This window comes from Osmerus mordax, chromosome 17 (assembly GCF_038355195.1).
Source record: "Osmerus mordax isolate fOsmMor3 chromosome 17, fOsmMor3.pri, whole genome shotgun sequence".
Lineage (NCBI taxonomy): Eukaryota > Metazoa > Chordata > Actinopteri > Osmeriformes > Osmeridae > Osmerus > Osmerus mordax.
Genome location: NC_090066.1, coordinates 2,480,567 through 2,502,320, shown reverse-complemented (window position 1 = coordinate 2,502,320; position 21,754 = coordinate 2,480,567). Strand labels below are relative to the sequence as shown.

At 45.2% G+C, this 21,754-nt stretch overlaps 4 protein-coding genes across 5 annotated transcripts; 2 read left to right on the top strand and 2 right to left on the bottom strand.

The window, feature by feature from the left end:
• Positions 1 to 541: 541 nt before the first annotated feature.
• On the top strand, positions 542 to 8,317 carry lrrc17 (leucine rich repeat containing 17). Its single transcript, XM_067254522.1, is given in 6 exon segments — positions 542 to 921; positions 1,376 to 1,520; positions 1,523 to 1,707; positions 1,709 to 1,874; positions 5,728 to 5,883; positions 7,665 to 8,317. Coding segments are annotated over 6 exon segments (1,353 nt in total). The 5' UTR covers positions 542 to 645; the 3' UTR covers positions 8,090 to 8,317.
• A 2,056-nt stretch (positions 8,318 to 10,373) lies between these two features.
• Positions 10,374 to 14,707, bottom strand: LOC136960000 (ras-related protein Rab-19-like). Of its 2 annotated transcripts, none has more exons than XM_067254281.1 (3): positions 13,669 to 14,707; positions 11,993 to 12,176; positions 10,374 to 11,723 (listed from the first exon to the last, which is right to left on the bottom strand). In XM_067254281.1, the coding sequence occupies exons 1-3, from the start codon at positions 13,861 to 13,863 to the stop codon at positions 11,440 to 11,442; spliced, it is 663 nt and encodes a 220-aa protein (XP_067110382.1). In that variant the 5' UTR covers positions 13,864 to 14,707; the 3' UTR covers positions 10,374 to 11,439. The 2 variants fall into 2 exon arrangements, with proteins under 2 accessions (XP_067110382.1, XP_067110383.1); XM_067254282.1 differs by having other exon boundaries at positions 11,993 to 12,170.
• Positions 14,708 to 15,497: 790 nt separating this feature from the next.
• stmp1 (short transmembrane mitochondrial protein 1) lies at positions 15,498 to 17,163 on the bottom strand. The gene is made up of 3 exons (XM_067254276.1): positions 17,016 to 17,163; positions 16,424 to 16,477; positions 15,498 to 16,216 (listed from the first exon to the last, which is right to left on the bottom strand). Exons 1-3 carry the CDS (start codon positions 17,028 to 17,030, stop codon positions 16,145 to 16,147), a joined length of 141 nt encoding a protein of 46 aa, XP_067110377.1. The 5' UTR covers positions 17,031 to 17,163; the 3' UTR covers positions 15,498 to 16,144.
• Positions 16,730 to 21,707, top strand: LOC136959995 (aldo-keto reductase family 1 member B1-like). The gene is made up of 11 exons (XM_067254274.1): positions 16,730 to 16,824; positions 18,028 to 18,129; positions 18,610 to 18,777; positions 19,108 to 19,224; positions 19,431 to 19,508; positions 19,648 to 19,770; positions 19,951 to 20,057; positions 20,213 to 20,294; positions 20,582 to 20,665; positions 21,138 to 21,220; positions 21,305 to 21,707. Exons 2-11 carry the CDS (start codon positions 18,064 to 18,066, stop codon positions 21,345 to 21,347), a joined length of 951 nt encoding a protein of 316 aa, XP_067110375.1. The 5' UTR covers positions 16,730 to 16,824; positions 18,028 to 18,063; the 3' UTR covers positions 21,348 to 21,707.
• Positions 21,708 to 21,754: the final 47 nt, after the last annotated feature.

Here is a 21,754-nt window from a genome sequence, read left to right as displayed (position 1 = left end):
TCTTCTTTCTTTCTCCTTTCCTGTCCTCTTTCCTTCCCTCTCTCCTCTCTCCCTCACTTCTCTCTCTCTCTCCTCCTTCTCTCTCTCTCTCTCCTCAAACTCGTCTCTCTCTTTCTCATCTCTCTCATCTCTTCTCTCCTCCTCTCTCTCTCTCTCTCTCTCTCTCGACTCTCTCTTCTCTCCTCTCTCTCTCTCTCTCTCTCTCTCTCTCTCTCTCTCTCTCTCTCTCTCTCTCTCTCTTCTCTCTCTCTCTCTCTCTCTCTCTCTCTCTCTCCTCTTCTCTCTCTCTCTCTCTCTCTCTCCTCTCTCTCTCTCTCTCTCTCTCATCTCTCTCTCTCTCTCTCTCTCTCTCTCTCCCTGTCTCTCTCTCTCTCTCTGTCTCTCTCTCCCTCTCTCTCTCTCTCTCTCTCTCTCTCTCTCTCTCTCTCTCTCTCTCTCTCTCTCTCTCTCTCTCTCTCTCTCTCTCTCTCTCTCTCTCTCTCCCTGTCTCTCTCTCTGTCTCTCTCCCTGTCTCTCTCTCTGTCTCTCTCTCTCTCAGCTTTGACCTGCTTTACCTGGCCGCTTCCTAAAAACACCTCCTCCCTGGTGGATTTAGGAACCCCTCTCTTCTCTCGCCTCCTCCTCCTCCTCTGCTTTATTTCCAGCATGCGGCTGCTAGCCATCCTGGTCCTCCTCCTGGTGCTCAATGGGGCAGAGCCAAGGCGAGGAGCCCGCAATCGGGGCCTGGGCCCTGGACGCGAGAAGAGAAAGACCCGGGGGAAAGGCAGGGCCGGTGCAGTCAAGCGGTTTGCCTCAGACTGTAAGGAGTACACTGAAGCTGGGCAGAAGTACCTGGACTGCCAGGACCGCCAACTGACCGCTGTCCAACCGGACTGGCCTAAAGACATTCAACACCTGCTCCTGGGCCGCAACAAGATACAGGTACACACAAACACAAACTCACTAGAGGTTGGGGGAAAAATCGATTCACATTTGAATTACGATTCAGTCTTCTATCGATTCACAAATGTAAAAAAACTTTTTTTTGTTTTTTTTTTCATATTATTTTTTTTTTTATAAAAAACAATTGTGAATCGATTTTTAATCGATTTGTGACCCCAAGAATCGATTAAATCGAATCGTGAGGTACCAAAAGATTCCCACCCCTAATACTCACACACACACATATACACACACACACAAATCCCCTGTCAAGCCTCTGTGGCTAATACTCTGTGGCTCTGTAAATATCAGTCCCAAAGTCTTAAACTTGTCTTGTATTATATTGTGTAAGGGACAACGGTTTTACTAGCCCAAAGGTTTCAAATAAAGTTGTTTAAATTGAATGTGTCACAGTCCTGTGAATAAAGTTGTCTGGTTTTGAATTGTGTGCCAGGTGCTCAGGGACAACACTTTCTCCCAGTTCCGCCAGCTGTTGAGTCTGGATCTCCAGCAGAACGAGATCAACATGATCGAGGAGCAGGCTTTCTCTGGCCTGGAGCAGCTCACCACCCTCCTGCTTCAACACAACCACCTCCGCTCCACTCAGAGGAGATGCTCCTGCCTATGCCCCGCCTACGTCACCTCCGTCTCTACGACAACCCCTGGGAATGCCACTGCCACCTGGACAGCCTGGTCAGAACCTTGCAAGTGCCCAGCAACCGTAACCTGGGGAACTTCGCCAGGTGTTCCGTGCCGGCGAGTTTGCAGGGGAAGAAGCTGCGTCAGGGTGAAGGTGGAGCTGCTGTGTCCGGACCACTACCAGTCCCAGAAGCCCCTGGAGGGGCAGGACAGCCTCCCCAAGCCCCTGCCCCCCAGCAAGAAGGACCATGAGCTCACCACCCTCTGCCACACCTACATGTACCCCAAGCCTCTGCTCGACTGCAGGAGCAAAGGTGAAGTTGAGTGTGTGGAGGGTGATGTTCATAGTCTTTTAGGGTTTCGGTTTTTTTCATCAACGGACAGCACTTGATCTTCTCAGATTTTTTTGTTTGTTTGAAGCGCGGTGCCTTCGCTAGTAACTTAGAACAGGGACGGTGGTTTGTAATGACTGGTTTCTGCATTGGCTGTTTTACCATTGTGTTGACTCAGCTTGTGGTGAGAAGCTGTAATAAATTGGGACCAAGGCTATGTCCTGGTTGGGAATGGGCTAAGTCCTGGCTTAGAGGTTGGAAATGTGTAATGTGAGACAGACAGAGTGAATGCTAAAGAGAGAGAGACAGAGGAGATGAAGTAGGAGTAGAGAGGAAGGGAGGGAGAGAAGGATGAAGGATGAGAGGAAAGAGGGAGAGGGAGAGGGAGAGAGGGAGAGAGGGAGAGAGGGAGAGAGGGAGAGAGGGAGAGGGGAGAGAGAGGGCGAGAGGGAGAGGGAGAGAGGGAGAGAGGGAGAGAGGACCCGCAGAGCTGTGGAGTCTCCCTCTGTCTCTGTTCCAGCCCTCACATCTGGTGCTGCAGGCCTGTGGAACTGTGTGTGTAAACGCCACACAGAGCTGCTATCAGACCTCTGAGCCTGGAACCCAGAGGAGGCCTCCATAAAGATTCAGTTTCAATATAGTGTTTCAGAAAGATCCAGGCTGGAGGCCTACAAATTCTGCTCTCATGTCGTGCTGAGAGAGGGTCCGCTTTAGTGTGGTTGCTTGTCTCGCCTCATCACAGGGCTCTGGAACGTTTCATGGCAATGGACGATTCACAAAACCCTGAAGTAACGGACTGGGCTGCATTGTCTGCAGGGAACAGATTCATCTTTTTCATCTGGATGATAGATTGCATGAACTGTCCTTTCAGCTGTTTGAGTGTCACCCTTCACAGTGCAGGGGCTCTGAGAACAGCAGGCCCTCTATGTTCTTTCTATATGCAGAACTGTACTGTTTGAAGTCAATGAAAGGCCCAACAGTGTTTTCTGGTGACATATAACCTTTCGGCTTTCGTTTAATTTTCTCTCTCGGAAAACGTTTAAATCGATTCTTTATCTGAACCTCAGTAGATCTCCTTGTTCACACAGATCCCCCTTCCCTACTCCCTCCCTCCCTCCCTTTCATTTATATCTGTGTGGTTTGAGGCTTTTCCACTGAGGCAAACCACCAATCTGAGCTTCCTCTCTCTTGTCCCAGGGGGCTCTGGGAGTAATCCATCACTAATTACACTCCTGAGGTCGTTAGCCCGGACTGAGGCTCGTTAGGTAACCATGGAAATGGGCCCCATTATCCAATCAGCTATGGGTCTGTGTGGGCAGGGCAGGAACACACAGGTCCCACAGCGATTGCTGGAGCTTATCTCCCTTTCCCATCCATGTGAACAGCTCACACTGGACAACCTTAGGTTCTGAGGGGGCTGTGTTTGTTGTGAGACCCGTACAACAGGCTGGTCTGGATGGCTTGGTTACAGTAGCTTGGTTACTGTAGCTTGGTTACTGTAGCTTGTGTGAGTGGAGCAGCAGAGGGCCTGGGCCCCTGGCTCCCCTTCGGGCATGATGTCATGTTCCGGTGGATTTCCTGGATGGAGGAGGGGCTTTAGTCAGCAGAATATCAGAATCTCCATAATGTCATAACTGGGAGCTTAGGAAGGAGAGAGAGAGAGAGAGAGAGAGAGAGAGAGAGAGAGAGAGAGAGAGAGAGAGAGAGAGAGAGAGAGAGAGAGAGAGAGAAAGAGAGAGAGAGAGAGAGAGAGAGAGAGAGAGAGTAGAGAGAGAGAGAGAGAGAGAAAGAGAGAGAGAGAGAGAGAGGGACAGAGAGAGACAGAGTCAGAGAGAGAGAAAGAGACACAGAGAGAGAGAGACACAGAGAGAGAGAGACACAGAGAGAGAAAGAGAGAGAGAGAGAGAGAGGGACAGAGAGAGACAGAGTCAGAGAGAGAGAAAGAGAGAGAGAGAGAGAGAGGGACAGAGAGAGACAGAGAGTCAGAGAGAGAGAAAGAGACACAGAGAGAGAGAGACAACAGAGAGAGAGAGACACAGAGAGAGACAGAGAGAGAGAGAGAGAAAGAGAGAGAGAGAGACACAGAGAGAGAGAGACACAGAGAGAGAGAGACACAGAGAGAAGAGAGAGAGAGAGAGAGAGAGAGAGACACACAGATACACAGAGACACAGAGAGAGAGAGAGAAAGAGAGAGAGATACAGAGAGAGAGATACAGAGAGAGAGAGAGAGAGAGAGAGAGAGAGAGACAGAGAGGGAGAGAGAGAGAAAGAGAGAGAGAGAGAGAGATTCTAGTCTGGCATCAGGACCCCCAGCTGCAGGATGTGTTCCTCTTGTACAGTTGGCTCCTCCATGCCTCTGTGTTTCTTTAGACACGCCATGTAACTGACGACATCGTACAGTTCCCTCCTCAACGACAGGGGAGCGATGTGTTAAACTGCCATGTGTACATCCACTCACAGAGCCCCAGAGAGGAAGTCAGACTGCACATGTGTACACGTCAGTGTCCGCATCTCTCCCCCTCCGCTCTCCAGAGCGAGACAAGGACTAATGTAGGAGCAGATGAATGGACTGTCCTAATGTGAAAGATGAATGTGTTGTATTAATGTTAAAAACACAAACTGCAAAGGCGCAGTCCAAGTTGTGACAGGAATGAAGGAACAAGTTGTGTTTCTGCCGGTCTCTAGCCTGGTCTGGTCTGAGGGATAGAGCAGGTGCTGGGTTTAGGAGTCTATGGAAACTCCCCAGCGCACTCCCACACTCACATGTGTAGCAGAGGTGGTTCGGTGAGCATACCAATGAAATGAGCTAAGTATCATTTTGTTTGGCTTAAGTTTAGCGTTTCATTGCTGAAATGTGTTTGGTCTCAGTGGAGCCAGTGGAGGAAGAGGTGGCGCGAGAGAAGGAGGTGTAAAGCACATTTTTCTGTTGTTCATCAGTCATCTCCATCCTTGCACCCTTCTTCCCTTCCTCCCTCCTTCCTTGTCTCCTTCCTTCCATCCTTTCTTCCCTCCCACCCACACCAGTGCAGAGAGGGGCTTTAATGACATTTCCTGACAGCGGAGGGATGATTGATGCTGCAGACTGGCCTCTGACATCTCACTGAGAACATCTGCTGCAGATACGATAGAGCTTCATTCAGACAAGTTGTAAATAAACGCTGTCGACGACAGGGCGTTCAAGAGCGCAGCCAGCCGCTACATACAACAACAGACTGGCGCAGCTTTTAAAAACAAACGGCTGAGGTTTTGTGCCGTAGCTGATTGGGCCTGCTCTCTCAGGCTGTGTAACAACATCCTGCCATGTTAGAATGTGGAGGGACGGATACAGCTATGTTCTTAATAGGGGTGGGGGGATTTTTTTTGGCAATGTTATTTTTATTTATTTATTTAATATAAAAAATCGTGAATCGTGACCCCAAGAATCGAAGCGTGAGGTACCAAAAGATTCCCATTCCTAGTTCCTAATCATCATCCATGTTTGAAGTGTTAATACAACCTGTATGCATTATCTAAGACCACCTACTTGGTGTTACAGTTGTATCCAACTCCATCTATGGTAACGATTTTTGGAGAGCAAAGGGAGCGAGGAGGAGGACAAGACGAATAGAGTAACAGAGTGGCATGAGAGAGAGTCTTGGTTCACACATATATAGTCAGCGACTCTTGTCTGGAAACTGTTAACACCATTACTGGAATGCTAAGGAATAGCACAAAACTCCAGAACTCAGCGTGTTACAGTGGCTTCCTGTGGTGCGTTTAAAAATGTACACTCTAAAAATCCTTCCACCCTAACCCTCATTTCCTTCCCTGATTCCTTCCCTTTCTCCCTCACCAGACCTCAAGACCATCCCAGTAGACCTTCCCTCTGACATTGTGAAGATGGACTTCTCCAGTAACACCATCAACCACTTGAAGCCTAAAGAGTTCCTGGCCTCCAAAGACCTCAAACTCCTCAACCTCAGTAGCAACAACCTGGACCGCATAGACACAGGTAAGACTCACAAGTCTGTCTGCGAAACATAGAGAGGGGGTTACCGTGGTTATCACAAACGCCTGGGACCGTATCCTCTGTCTGTAACTCAGACATTCCACATGACCTCCTAGAACGCTTTCTTGTCTTACTGGCGGATCGTTGGTTGGTCTAGTGGAACAAACTCTCCTTCCTCCTCCTTTCTGTTTACACCTCCTCCTCTTTCTCCTCCTCTTTCTCCTCTTTCTTCTTTACACCTCTTCCTCCTTCTCCTCCTCGTCTTTCTTCTTTACGGCTCCTTCTCCTCCACCTCCTCTTTTCCATATGTGTAATACGTAGCAGGCTTGTCTCGGTGTCGTGTTGTGAGTAAAGTAGCTCCAGTCTGCTTCACATTGTCCACTAGCCCGGAGACCCACTTTCATCTGTCCTTCCACACGGGGGGGAGGAGTGGGGGGGGGGGGGAAATGAGAAGGAAAATAGTGATGTGGTGGGATGGCTGGAAAGAGACTGTTATTACACTCTTGGTTGGTTGGTTGGTTGGTTGGTTTGGCTTGAATTGATTAGACATCAGATTGTCTGGTGTAGAACACATCACAGCAGTAATTACCAGCGCTTGAACACATAGACCCTGGGCGATTTGTAGTTATTGACATAGCTGGGGGAAAAGATTAAAAATAATATTCTCAATCATCTAGATGCTAAACTGTACCCCTTTTGTCATCCTGGCTAATGACTGTGTACTGTACAGTACAATCAAGCATCTGGTCAATGAAGAAAGATGCGGTGTTTCCGATTAAATATAATAATTTGTAATGGAGAAACAAGTTAGGGAAATGCTAGGACATGGATTGTTTACACATGTTCTGCTGTAATAAATGATAAGGCTTCGGTGAAGTGTTTCCCCTCAGGCCTTCGAAGCAGACATCATTAGAGAGAGAGAGAGAGAGAGAGAGATGGAGAGAGAGAGAGAGAGAGAGAGAGAGAGAGAGAGAGAGAGAGAGAGAGAGAGAGAGAGAGAAAGAGAGAGAGAGAGAGAGAGAGAGAGGAATGTGTCTCTACCCCCAGCCCGCCCTTCTCATGTTCAACCTAACCCAGTAGAACAAGCCTCTCCACCTCTCTACAGCGAACGAGAGAACCCCATAACTTCCCCTAATGAGCGGTTTACGTTTACAGTGCCTGAACATTATTACAAGTAAGATTTAACAGTGTGAAAAGCTAATAAGCGCACAGGGTTTATGTATGGAATGTGTCCAATCTGGATACAGTCTGTTTTATATATTATGAGCATCAAAGTTTTCTTCTCTTTTTCCTTTGTCCCCCTTGACCGGTATTTATCACACCGACAGGAAGAAATGCTGCACAATCTCCATTTTGTGATGAATGGAGTAAAGGGTTAGGGTTCTGGTCATGAACAGCATATTTCGGCCCCTCACCTCATCCCCCTGTCTCCAACAGCTACACTGAAAAGGTCTGCTATACATCGTCAAAACTATACACACAGAGCCATTATCCCTTGAAAGGTGATACTTAGCATGGTACAGTAAAATACTACCTCTCAGTCTTCTCCCATGTTCAGCCAAACAGTAGCTCAGGCATCGCATCCTAACGGTTAGTGGTTTAGTGTAGCGCTACCCCTCATCTGGAAGTAGAAACAGAAAGGCATTTGGCAGCTGGTAGACAATGTTTGTCTCTGTGTTGGTATAAACCCTCACAGGACAGTCACAACTAAATCTGAAAACAGACTTTGAGAATAACCTCCATCTCTGTTTCACCACTTCTTCCTCCACTCTTCCTCTCACCAGCTGCGTTCTCTGGCTTGCTGTACCTGCGAGAGCTGGACCTCTCCAACAACAGCCTCAGATACTTCCCCTACGGAGTTCTGGAGGATCTGTACTTCCTGAGGAAGCTGTTTCTGGGAGACAACCCCTGGATGTGTGACTACAACATCCACTACCTGATCTACTGGCTCAAACACCACCCTGGGGTGGCGTACTTCGGCCTGACCTGCTCCCAGCCTCAGGAGTTCCGGGGCTGGCAAGTGGAGGACTACGTCAAGACCTACAATGGAGAGTGTCCCAAGGACTGGCAGTTGGGCCTGGGAGATTCAGAGCAGGAAACGGCTCAGGAGCTGAAAGTGGAGATAGATGAGGGCACAGGCCGGCTGCCTAGCCCCATTAGAGACAACAGACCAAATACAATGGCATTTGAGATCATGAGGTTGAGCTAAACTGATGTTTTTTTGTTTGTTTTTTACCTGTGTGTGAGAGGGAGAGAGAATGAGAGAGTAAGTCATTCAGTCTGTATCAGATCAAATACTGGCAGGATAGGTGCTGTTTCTGTTAGTGTGTTTCCTCTTAAATATTATTCTTTCTTCGGTCGAAAAAGTAGGGTTTTACATTTTTTGAAAATGTAAATTAATTGTCAAACAGTGAAATAAAAAGTGTTTTTTCTTGGATCTTTCTGTGAAGTTGTGAAGTGAACACACACACACGTTGCATCACTGGGTTCCAAGACTCCTACCCAAGCACAGCAAACATCTCCCTTGAAGAAGACTGATCCACTGCAAACAGAACCAGCTGGGCTTCTCACTGATAGCTGGTGTTTGTTGTAACAGACAACTGAAACTTGGAGAAAGTTCATCCAGCTGTCTACATGTCTTACTACAACATCCAGGGAGAAATAATTATTGCTTAAAAACTATCTATTCAGTTTAATTTCTTCAGAAGTGTACTACTTTTGGAGTAGGACAAAAATAACCCCTGTACAGTAAGATATAGGCCTACACATTACAAGACACAGGTTTCAGTAGTTATCAAACATCTCCGGGTCTTGTCACAGCTGTGATCGATGGATCTGGAATTCTTCACTGTCTTCTGGAAGAAACTCACGCCAGGTAATTACAATATTGAAAGCAGACAGTTCTGCACCATGCCAAGCTCAAGAGAGGGGGAACTGAAGCCGGGAGCGTTTATAAACCCCCTCACCCCCGAATCATCACCTCAAAACTTGTTCTCCCTTTGTTGTGACTACAATGGCACAGAGATCTGGAAGGGGAGAGTGTGCTAAGATTTTCCAATAATTATTTCATTCACCGCTGGTGATTCATGGTAAAAAATAAAACACACATAGCTCTCATGGAGGTTGCTTAACCTCCAGCATGCATCTGGTAGATATTGTCACTCTACAACACCAGTCTAATGTAGCATTCAGTAGAGAGGGCTAAAACTGTGAAGTGCAGTGAACATAAATGAATCCATACATTATTTAGCAAATCTCAAAGTAGGGCTAGTCGTCAAGTCCATAGACTTGAAGGTTTTCTCTGGACCAAACATTACTGTAGCTTAGGAACCTCCATGCCATCATGTCAATTATAAAGTGTAAAACAAACTAAAGATGTAATGAAGCACTGATTCAGTTGTACTTTCCAGTGTAGACGTGCGCCAATGAGAGTGCATTGATGAAAGCTGTATAACAGAATGACAGAAAGAATTGATAATCACCAATAATAGCTCTTGTAAAGATGACTGTTTGTTTTTCACAGCCCAGTTATTTCACTAGCCCAAACTGCAGGCTCTCAAGCATTTTAAATCTCTGTTACCCAAGCAAATCTATAAATAATTGTAGGAGCCGGTGTTTGTTGCCAAAGATGGTTATTCGTTGGAAGGAGCATATTTTCATTTGAAAGCAGGACAAATGCCAGGCTTCAGACCTCAGACTTCAGCAGGGTACACGAGGCTGAGGCCCTTCCCAGCCTGTGCCAGAAATAACCGCACCGGTTGGCTTGAGTGTGGGACTGGATGGAGCATGGTGGGGTTAAAGGCCTAGTCCTTGATTTGTTACCAGGATTCTCATCGCCTTTTAGTTCTGGGTTAGCTATTCTACAAGGAAGAGTATTCAAACACACATGCAGGCTGGAAGCAGGCACACAAACCACACACTAACAACAAAGCAAGAACTGGGGTTTGATGTTAAACAAGACAACAGTCTGTAGTAAATCTTCTCCCTCTAAGATGGGAAATAACTATGGTTTACATTTACATTTAGTCATTTAGCAGACGCTCTTATCCAGAGCGACTTACAGTAAGTACAGGGACATTCTCCCCGAGGCAAGTAGGGTGAAGTGCCTTGCCCAAGGACATAACATCATTTGTTACAGCCAGGAATCGATCCGGCAACCTTCTGATTGATAGCCCGATTCCCTAAGCAGTAACAGCAAAATAAGGCCAGTTGAGGAACACATTTACTGCCAGATTAGATAGATAGATTTACAGATGAACGGCCGTTAAATCGGTTGATAGATATATTAAGTGCCTTATGATTATCCCAGAGCAAATACAGCCAATTCTCTCCAGCCGCTCTAAGGATCACACTGCCAACTCCCAGAGTGCACTGGGGGAAGAATGAGAATATTCTTGATCAGGATTATGACTTTGTCAGTCTTCACCTTGGGTATATGTCTGGATACAGAGGTGAGGCAGGATTGCTAACTGTAGGAGCTGAAGAACAACAAAGAATTCGGGATGACACAATATGCACTAAACGTTTATTTATCAGGGACACTGGATCTCAGCCTCTAAGATCACATGACTGAACATAGCCTATCACAGACATTTATCATCTGAGACACATCACTGATCCAGCTACCTCCACACTAAGGAGATTTACAGTTGAAACCAAGAGATGAAGCAGCTTCAGAAAAGAATTACTGATGTTTTATCTCTGTGTGAAGAATTTAAACACTGTTATATCTGTGAAATTGCCTTCACGCACACAATTATTATGGAGAAAAGACCTGATAATGGTCTGCAGTGTCAATATTTGGATGGACTTTCATGCCACCAACAGAGAAACGTCTGTCAAATGTCCATCCCTCAGCCTCCTCACAAAAAATACAAAATACAAGTTTATTCCAGGTTCCTCACAAAAAATACAAAATAAAAGTTTAGTCCAGGTGCCGGGATTGTAAATTGTTCAGGGAAAGATTATTTCAACAAACCATGAAGGAATCCAGCAGGTCATCACGTTTCAACAAACTCCTTTGTTCTTTGGATAAACAAGTCTCTCCTGTGGTTCTCTCTGAAAGAGACATGCCACAGCACTATTTCCTGTATATATTTCACCTGAAATGCAAGCCTACTGCCTCAGTCATTTCAATTCCACATCCTGTTTAAAGCAAAGCTTCATTGTTTGTTGTGAGGTCATATAAACACAGAAGGCTATCCCTCAGCTAAAACTCACCTTGGCAGAGAAAGGGAGAAACAGTTGGGATTTTTGTTCAGTTAAAAATACTCAGTTTTTAAATAGACACATAGGGAAGATAGTCAAGTTCTCACTTTGGCCAGATAGGGAAGTTCTCTCCAGACAGATAAAGAAGTGTTTTCTTCTTCTGGAAGTGGATGAATAAATACACACTGCTCTCTAGTGGCCATTGTAGGTGGTTGAACATTGTCTTTTTGTATGTGGTTCTTTCCAGCTCATCTCACCCACACAGACCTAGTGTTCCCTACTAATGTTCAGGTCAGGATCTTTTCTTCCTTTTGTGCTTCCTTCCTTGTTTACTTCCTGTCTTCCTCCCTGTCAGCAGTCACACTGTTTCTTCTCTGCAGAGCCGAAGGTGGCAGGCCCGTTGACGGGTCGGGAGTTGGATCGGAGCAGGATGCGTGTGGAGTCTTGCTCCCCCTGCTGGACGGACAGGCCGTTGCGTGCCAGCAGCTCCCGGGCCATCATCAGGAAGGCCTCCTCCACGTACTGCGCCTCCTTGGCCGACGTCTCCAGAGCAGCCAAGATGCCTCGCTCCTCCGCCAGGGAGCAGGACTCCTCAAACGGAACCTCCCGCTGCTCCTCCATGTCACACTTGTTACCTGGGGAGGGAGGGAGGGAGGGAGGGAGGGAGGGTGGGAGGGAGGGAAAGAAGGAAAGAAGGAAAGAAGGAAAGAAGGAAAGAAGGAAAGAAGGAAAGAAGGAAAGAAGGAAGGAAGGAAGGAAAGATGGAGGGAGGGCATGTTAGTTCCTAGGTATAGAAGCCCTAATAAGATCACCTGGATCTAAAGCGCCACCAAAACTCTTTAATCCCAACAGTGTTCTGCTGTTCTCGTCAGACCGTCCATGTTGCCGTGGGAACGTCTCTCACCTATGAGGACAAGCAGCACATTGGCTGCTCCGTACAGCTCCACCTCCCTGATCCAGTGAGGCACCGAGTCAAACGTCCCGCGGCGCGTGATGTCATAGGCGATCATGGCGCCGTGCGCACTTCTGTAGTAGCTCTGGGTGATGGTGCGGAAACGTTCCTGCCCTGCCGTGTCCCACACCTGCATCTGCAAAAAACACACATACAAACACACACACACACACACACAGACACACACACAGACACACACATACAGACACACACACACACACAGACACACACAGACACACAGACACACAGACACACACACACACACACAGACACACAGACACACACACACAGACACACACACACAGACACACACACGTTTCAGTCACTCTGCTGATTGATCCCTCTGAGCTACCCGAGTTCGCTCCTCTCCTTCACATGGTAACAGATGTCATGGCAACCTGGCCCCAGCTGACACCACCAGCTCACCCACATGACCTACCTCTACCATCCCCTCTCCCTCTTCTCTTTTCCCTCCTCTCTCTCTCTATCCTCCTCTCTTCTACCGCTCCTCTCTCTATACCTCCTCCATATCACCTGGGTATTAGATCCTTGACCTCCTCAAAGATTCAACATTCAAACAAAGTTGATTCTCTTCAGTTATTCTTTAGATATTATATCATTATTATATTTATCTATATATTATTATAGTTATTATTTATATATTAGTTAGAACACCGTCCACAAACACCACAGACATGCTATTTCTCTGGTGACATAGCTGGCTGAGCCGTTGTCTAGGCGATGGAGCACAGTGAGGTGGAGGGAAGAAGAATATGAGAATATTTATGACAAACAGGCACACCTGCTACAAGGAGCTGTGGTATATCTCCACAGGTCTGTTTGTTACTGACACGGTCGATGGATGCATGGAGACATGCTAGAAACCTAAACACACCACCAGCCTGCCTGAAGTCAGGGCTTTGTCATGTAAAGTGATCCGAATAGCAGATCACTCCAACAACAATAAACACATCTACAGTCAAACGTTCAGACTGCCATGACGTGTTTACACTGATAAGCCCTTGTAGAACTGTGTGTGTGTCTGTGTGTGTGTGTTTGTACTTGTGGGGGTGTAAAAACGCTTCAGACAGTGACTTACATAGACGTAACAGGCTGACTGAGCCCATTCAACCCTGAACATACTATTTAACTATCAAAGGTTGATGATAACATCATTGTTGAGTCTGAATGAAAGGATGCATCTCTCACATTCCTGCTCAATGCCGTTCCTCTGCCTCTCCCTCCTCTCTGCCTACATGTCTGTTCCATAGTACTTTAACCATCATAGGGCTTTATACAGTAAAACTATCTTTGCTTGGCCCAACCCAGGTCACTACAACACTAACAGATCAGCAGGTGTGCTGGGGTCACTAGTGACTGAGGAGAGGAGAGAGGAAGTAGGAAGCTGTGACAGTTTGAGGCAGGAAAACCAGCAGGACTGGTCTGGTCATGTGGGCCACTGGTTCAACTTGTTAAGAGTTTAGTGAACAACGATAGTGATCTCAGCAGCTGCCGCATCATTCAGGCCGGCCCTCCAACACCTCACAAACACCAAGACAACCACAACACCGTTTGAGACAAACACAGAAACACACCCGTACGACACTTATCTAAGGACACATTCTGACCTTGACCCTCTTTCCCTCGATGTCCAGAGTTCGCACGGTAAAGTCCACGCCGATGGTGTTCTGCTGCTTGGCGGAGAACGACCCAGACTTGAAACTCTGGACCACACAAGTCTTCCCCACGTTGGAGTCGCCTATCAAAATGATCTTGAACAGGAAGTCGAAGGAGTCGTCTTGTTCAGTTGCTGCGGGCTGCATGGTGAGGAGGAAGTGAGGAGGAAGTGGGAAGAACGGCTGTTGTCACCTGACTGAGAAACCAATGAAGGTGGGGCTTCTGGATCTGGCCACCAGGTGGATACCTGGCTGGATATTTACAGACGTGAGACCCACAGACTGCCAAGATGTCTTCTAGTACCAGACGTCCAGTGATAGTGAAGAGAAAGGGGACGAAAGAGGATAGCAAAACCAGTTCAACCATCAGTTTCTCGGCTCCAGTGTTGCATGCGAAGCTATGTCCACCACAGGTTCTTCCTGCCTCAGAGAATCTGAATCTCAGCTTGTAGTCAGGCTCTCCGTCTTCCTAGCGCAGCTCCAGTTCCCGGGGTCAGAGGTGAAGAGAAACTCAACTCCACGGCTCAAGTTTCAGGGGGGTGCTAACACGGATCTAACACCTTTATGACGTAAAGGTGCTCGGTCCAGAGACTAAAGACCCAGTCTGTGAGACAAACCTCTCTGAAAGCTGTTCAGTCTTTCAGTATAAACCCTCCTCTCTCTCTCTCTCCCTTCTCTCTCTCTCTCTCGGGCTCCCTCCTTCCCCGGACCAGCAGTTTGGGTGATGGGACAGAGCAGGCTCAGTTCTCCCCGGCACAGCTCTCCCTTTCACACTGCTCCCTCCTCAGGTGTTCGCTCTCTCTGTCTCCCGCGACGACAGACAGCCCAGGACCATCCAATAATCCATCCAATAATACTCCAGCTTGTCAGCAATGCAGAGCGAGAGGTTCCGATCCCTCCTGTTTCCCCTTTTATAAGATGTGTCAACGGACCTGCTAATGCTCACTCTCTTTGTTAGTGAACACCACCATCTGACTAAACCTCTTTTTCCATCCACCTGTCGCCTTCACACCCTCATCAAAGCTATTTTCACTCTTGTTCTTGCCCTCTCTCTCGCCCCGCCCACACTGAACCTGTTCAACAACACCGGCAGAGACAATTGAATCCCGCCCTACCTGCTCTGGCAGTTAAGATCCCCACCCCCTTGTCAAAACCTGCATTGTGGGATTATGGGACCTTGAGTCCTTCAGAGAAGCACATTTTATGGTATAATATCATACACACATCCTCTCACATGGTCTGAACTCCATTTAGGAATTTGGAACTCTGCTGCAGTGAACATTCTGTTTCAATAATGTGTCCAAATAGGGACATTGTTTTTTTACTGCATATGTACAAGTAGGCTTACATTAAAGTCAAGAACATCCTATAAAGCCCATAGATGCTAGCTAGATTGCTTGGCTAATCATAAATATATACACTAAACAAAGTACCTGGAAACAATTTACAACAATCTAGTCGTGTAAGTAGTATTGAAAATATATCATCCTAAATATATGCTAATATTAATAGCTAAAAAGCATCCTAGCTGCTGCAGAGATAGATGTTGAGTATCAGTGAGGGAGAGGAGGAAGGAGCGACAGGAAGGGTGACCGCAGAGGTAGAGAGACTGAGTGAAAGTTTGGGGTGAATGGAGGGAGACAAGCATCAGACCTGGGTTTTTAGTAACAAAGAACTTACTGTTTGTGGTCATGTCAATATGGATGTCTACTGCCCCCTTGTGGTTAAGCACAATAAACTGGGTGAATTTGAACAAAAGTTAATTGAAAAGAGTTACGCTCTGTTTTAGAAACAATCTGATCCTCAGACCTTTATTTATTTAACTTTAATCACACAGGGCAAACCTGAGCACCGTTATTGGCACAATGTTATTAACTGCACAAAACCCTTTGAAAAGCGCTCTATTCCAATCCCTACATCAGTTGCAAAAAGAAATATGCGAAATAGATTTCCAAGAGTAAAAAACCTTTCCTGTAACAACTCCCATGCATGAGTATAACTCCCAATCTAGTTCGGATATAATATAACTTTATCGACAAACTCCTCATTCATTTCCGACTATACTGTATGCATTTTTTTAAACTCTGTAAGTGCAACTCTTAAAAAAAAGAAAAGAAAAAGAAAACTGCTATTTCAAAGAACAATGCATACTTAAAAAAGGAGAATACTTCAGCTGCAGAAACTGTAAACGATGTATTATCAGATGTTTACAGTTTATTCTCTTACCAATTTACACACAATTGTCCTCCATTATTTTAGATATATAAAAATAAGTATCCACTCTAATGTGCGTTGTTGTTCTGTCAGCCTGTTCTATTTTCCAGTCTTCAGCATCAGCAGTCTTCTGATGGGGGTCCCTCTTGTTCTGAGGGGGCTCCCGTTTGTTCTGATGGGGGCCCCTCTTGTTCTGAGGGGGCTCCCTCTTCTCTCACTCAGGTGGTTTCTTCTTAGCCTCCACATCTTTCTTGAAAGCCTCTATCTTCTTGGAAATATTGGGCACCTTAAGAGAAGGGTGTGTTGTAAGAAGAGATGCCCTGGACTTTTGAAGACTAGAATACCCGTTTTTCACTGTGATGTTTTACAATAGCAGTAGTTACAGTGATAAATATAGATTGATATAGGCTAGATATAGTCTATGAATACAGATTGATGTAAAGTGAAAATGAAGGCCACAAGCAGTATTATAACGGATTGTATGATTCCTTACCTCATAGTTTTGGGCGAGGTACATCCCAACAACGTTCCCCAGGGTAAGTCCAACCTGAAAGAGAAATGTTGTGAGATAGAGACAGGTGTTGTACCGAAATCGGTGACCTATCGAAAACTGTGACTAGGGCTTACTGTTCTAACTGCTTGCCATAGGAAATGTTCGAGCCCAAACCTAACATTTGCTGAACAGTATAACAAGCCAACACCGGTAACTTTCAGGAAAGAGTTAGACTGCAGTATTACAAGACAACCACGCGAGGGCATTGTCAGATCCTATTACTTTGCAACAGAGGAAAGAACTGTCATTGACAACCAGACAATACATTACCCATGTCGATGTTTGTCTAACTACATTTTGTTTTCCGTCAAAAAAACAAACAAACAGGGCACTTGTTTCGGGTGAGTTTGAACAATACTCGTTCTGTCCTAATTTGAGATTAAAGCCGGAGTAAAACACACAGACATCCAGTAGTTTTGCTTCGAAGCTAGCACTAGTTATACTGACGATTTTAGCTATTTAGCTACTTATCGTTCTCACCACAAACACAGTGACAGGTATCTAAATTGTAAAAAGGACTGATATAACTCACCAGGAATTGTAGCATTGTCGTTTGAAAAACTGTATGATGTATTTAACGGATTCTATAATAGTTTGGTCACGTTGTCTGGTTTGTATATGATGGTCTTTGCTGGCAGCTAGTAACAAAGTCATCAACAAGCAAACTGGCGCTTGCGCGGTAGAACGTTACTCCCAAAATACGGTGGTTGAGCAGGAACAAAACTAAAACCGAGGGACGGTCGTTAAACACCGTTTTTGATCCAAATACCTGTCATTACGAAAAGTATTTTTGTATTGTGTGATGTGGGAATTATTCTCCCTCTTACAACAGCTTTTTCATTGCTTAATTGTTGAATGACAACTAGGCTTTTGAACGTATTTAGAGTCAGATTGTCAAACCAAATGGCCACTCACATTCTTAGATATTGCGACTGGAATGTTCTGATTCTTGAAAAGTCCTCATGGGCTCATACAATCAGTCATATACATTTTGTTACCTTTTGTTCAGTTAAATATAGACTTATGACTTATGAAATGCGATGTGCTGGATTCTGTTTTCGGTTAATTGACCTTGTCTGTGTATGTTCGTCTCCCATACATTACACACATTATAATTACTAATTTGGTGACAATTTAAAAGCTGACTCATTCACCCCAGAACCATAGATGCACTCGATCGCTGGTCCCGATATTTGGACTGTGGGGCGGAAGTAGACCTGACCAATCAAACTCAGAAGCAGTGATGGGCGGAGCGGGTGGGTGGCTTCTGGGTCTTGAGACCCAAATGTTTTCTCAAAAGCCTCTAATATTTTAGGTTTAAATGTGGGTTGCAATTTTCAGTTAATATAACAATACGAGTCCAACGTAATGTTTATATTACATAAAAAACTATTTTGCACTCAAATTAACTCAAACCTTGACAATAGGTCCTAGGTTGGGGCTCAAAGTATCAAAGTCTGGCTCCGCCCCTAGACCCTTTACTTTACTGCTCAACCCCTCTTTTTCACTCCCTCTCTATCTACTACTTTTCATTTTCCCAAAAGAGTAACTGGTCGTTAGTGCAACAGCTAACTACCATCATGACGCATTATATCACACTCAACACTGGAGCCAAGATGCCCATCGTCGGTTTGGGCACGTGGAGGGTAAGAACTGTCTTCGTTTTGATATCTGTCGCTTATATAAGATCAACAGTCTTTCTATTTAAATTATTCAATGTGCTATTTTGTTGTACATCTGTTGTACCACTGACATCTTGTCACAACACCGTACGTATACAGTGACATTTTAAGTGTCATTGAAAAAACCCTGAAAAGGGATATTAAACACATATCCAATATAACAGATCATATTGCTGATGTTTAGCCAAGAAGTGAAATCAATCAAAACCCATATTATCATCCATAAATGTATTCATACAGTGGTGCATTATGTATAAGATCATTGTTAGGGGTGCTTACATAAATATGACCGTATATATGAATGTGTGTGCATTTACAGGACTTGATCAATCATTTGGTTGGTGGACAAAACCAAAACAGCACCCTGATTCAGAGCCATTTGCGCAGAGTAATCTTTGACTGGATCAAGTTTAATCTATAGTTAGTTTCCTTGTGAATCTGCAGGCTGCCACTGGACAAGTAGCGGAGGCGGTGAAGGCTGCCATCTCTGCAGGGTACAGGCACGTCGACGGGGCCTTCGTCTACCAGAACGAGGACGAGGTGGGAGAAGGAATCCACGCCATGATTGACCAGGGGATCGTGAAGAGAGAGGAGCTATTCATCGTCAGTAAGGTGTGTGACTTGAGCGTTAAGTAGAGGTTGTCATGGTGTCCGTAACCAACAGAGGGTCATAAGACCGGGAGTCCAGCTTTCTGTCAGTGTTCCAACGGTCCTTGAAAACAGGCAGAATGTTACAGTTGGATTTTTCTAACCTCTGAAACAACTCTGTTCTTGCTGTCATGGCTCCCGGGCTTGCTGTGTGGAGATCGCCACAACGATCGCAAAAAAAGCTACTTTAAGAATACTAGGCCATACACATCGACGATGAATCCCTTTCACAGATTTATGACCACATTATTATCTCCCAGTGGAACCGTTTGGTGTGTGTTTTCCCCTCTCCAGCTGTGGTGCACCTTCCATGAGAAGTCTCTGGTTAAGGGAGCCTGTCAGAAAACTCTCAGTGATCTCAGACTGGACAACCTGGATCTGTACCTGATGCACTTCCCAATGGGCTTCCAGGTAGAGACGGGGGGGGGGTCTCTCCAGGATGTGTTAGTCCCAGCGCCCTTTATCCTAGTGTGTGTGGCGTACCCATGCTTACTTTCTTGATGTTCAGTTCATTTATGATTTACATATATATATATATATATATATCCAACATGCAAAAACATGACAATCACAAGTAGTAATTTACTGCTAAGCAACTGATCTGTTTGATACTACAGCCTGGTGACAATATCTTCCCCGTCGACAAAGAGGAAAAAGTAATCCCAGATCATAGTAATTTCCTGGACACTTGGGAGGTAATAAATCAAATCTTGAGCCACTTCACACATTAGGCCTAAGTCTAAATGACAGTTTGGTTGGGGGAATATTTCCCCTCAAGAGATTTGTTAGTAATTATTTTTAGTATTTGCCATGAACTGCTGACTTTCTGACCAGGCCATGGAGGAGCTGGTGGATGCGGGTCTGGTCAAGGCTATTGGGATCTCAAACTTTAACAAGGATCAGATTGAAGCCCTCTTGAACAAGCCAGGCCTGAAGTACAAACCTGTCACCAACCAGGTATTGGGATATTGTGTTTTTCCAGCTCTTGTACAAAAAACCAAGCACATTCTTTTTTTTAAACCTTGATAAAGCAAATGTATACATTTTAATATTGCATATTATAATTATAATGTGTTTCTGTGCATGATGACATTCATTCTGTACATGATGACACATTATGTGTGTGTATGTGTTTAGATTGAGTGCCACCCCTACCTGACCCAGGAGAAGCTGATCAGCTACTGTCACTCTAAGGGCATCTCTGTGACGGCCTACAGTCCTCTGGGCTCCCCAGACAGACCCTGGTCAGATCACACTGCCCAGCTCACCAACACCCAGGATTACCAGACCATAATGAGACACATACTCCAGCATTTCTATACATATATGCGATTTACTTCTACTGTTCTGATTCTGCTGTAAGGACCATTGTTCCAAAATCATATTTTATTTCAAACAGGGCGAAACCGGACGAGCCTAGTCTTCTTGAGGACCCAAAGATCAAGGCCATCGCTGGGAGGCACAACAAGAGCACAGCTCAGGTATGAGACACAAGCTGACATGACATTAGGGACAGTTAGTAAGTGCAACGATAACAATTATGTGTGGCCAATTCAGTAAATTCACTTTAGTTTTGCTTTTGAGTATTGCTTTCAAACCTTGTTCTTAAAAGAAAAGGTAGACAACATGGCTCACATGGTTTGTGTTACATGGTCTTCGAGGTTGAGACGGAGATGAAACATGAACAAGGTTCACGTGAAAGGGTGCTTGACTGTGAAGCGCTTCACATTTAGTCACATGACTGACCGTGACCTTTGTTTCTTTCAAGGTTTTAATCCGGTTCCACATACAGAGGAATGTCATAGTTATTCCTAAATCTTCTAATCCCGACCGGATTAAGCAGAACTTCCAGGTACCAATGTCTCAGCTAGTGAATTGAAGGAGATAGGGAAAAGAAAGGTCTGTGTGGGAAGACTATGTGTCTGACACTTTGGAGGGTGTCAGGTGGCTGAGCGGTGAGGGAGTCTGGCTAGTAATCAGGAGGTTGCCAGTTCGATTCCCGGCCGTGCAAAATGACGTTGTGTCCTTGGGCAAGGCACTTCACCCTACTTGCCTCGGGGGGAATGTCCCTGTACTTACTGTAAGTCGCTCTGGATAAGAGCGTCTGCTAAATGACTAAAATGTAAATGTAAATCTACAAGCACTCAGTTTGCAGAGTAGTAGTAATTACTTTATACTTAAGTAAATGTCAGAGCCCATATTTCTTTACTTGAACTTGAGTGAAAAAGTGTAGTCAGTACTTCAACTGTGTGAAGGATGTGTGTACTTTTGCCATCTCTGTCAGTTTGTCATCGTTTTAATCGTTTTTATTTTCCTTTTCCCAGGTGTTTGACTTTGAACTGAGCGAGCAAGACATGAAGACCATCCTAAGCTTCAACAAGAACTGGAGAGGATTTGCCATGGAGTGGTAAGAGAGCGGGAGAGATAAAGGGAGAGATAAGGAGAGCGAATAAAACGTCTGTTTACTGAAACCATCTTCTGTTCACTGCAGGGGTTCCAAACACAAAGACTACCCTTTGAATGCAGAGTACTGAGCGCTCCGAGTGTGTGTGTGTGTAATGAAAGGATACATTACAGATAAGAAGCCAACCATCCAGTTAACCTTGCCTTTCCCCGCTTGTACTTCATCAGGTTATTCTGTGCCGATTTAACTGTTGTGAATGTTTAATAATTGTTTTGCTTAGAAATAAATTCACCATGTAATGTGGCATGCCTTTAGTTTTTTTGTACCAACTCCAAATGTTCCCTTACTCTTCCTAATTTACATAAAATTAAATAAAATTAAATCTGGTTATAAATATTAGTTGGCAACACTTGCCTCACTTTTTAGCATTTATGTGTTATGTACAGTACGATTATTTTCTTATCTCAATAAAAATGTCTGTGGTACCATGTTTTCTTGGTAGTATTCATTTTGCTTTGTCACGGTTACAAACTATCA

Coding starts and splice junctions, on each gene's coding strand:
- LOC136960000 (XM_067254281.1), bottom strand. CDS start 13,863: ATGCAGCCCGCAGCAACTGAACAAGACGACTCCTTCGACTTCCTGTTC. Junction 12,177..13,668: donor TCGAGGGAAAGAGGGTCAAG/GTCAGAATGTGT, acceptor TGTTTTTTGCAG/ATGCAGGTGTGGGACACGGC. Junction 11,724..11,992: donor TGTGCTGCTTGTCCTCATAG/GTGAGAGACGTT, acceptor CTCCCTCCCCAG/GTAACAAGTGTGACATGGAG.
- LOC136959995 (XM_067254274.1), top strand. CDS start 18,064: ATGACGCATTATATCACACTCAACACTGGAGCCAAGATGCCCATCGTC. Junction 18,130..18,609: donor TCGGTTTGGGCACGTGGAGG/GTAAGAACTGTC, acceptor GTGAATCTGCAG/GCTGCCACTGGACAAGTAGC. Junction 20,058..20,212: donor GGCTCCCCAGACAGACCCTG/GTCAGATCACAC, acceptor TATTTCAAACAG/GGCGAAACCGGACGAGCCTA.
- stmp1 (XM_067254276.1), bottom strand. Junction 16,217..16,423: donor ACCTCGCCCAAAACTATGAG/GTAAGGAATCAT, acceptor CCTTCTCTTAAG/GTGCCCAATATTTCCAAGAA.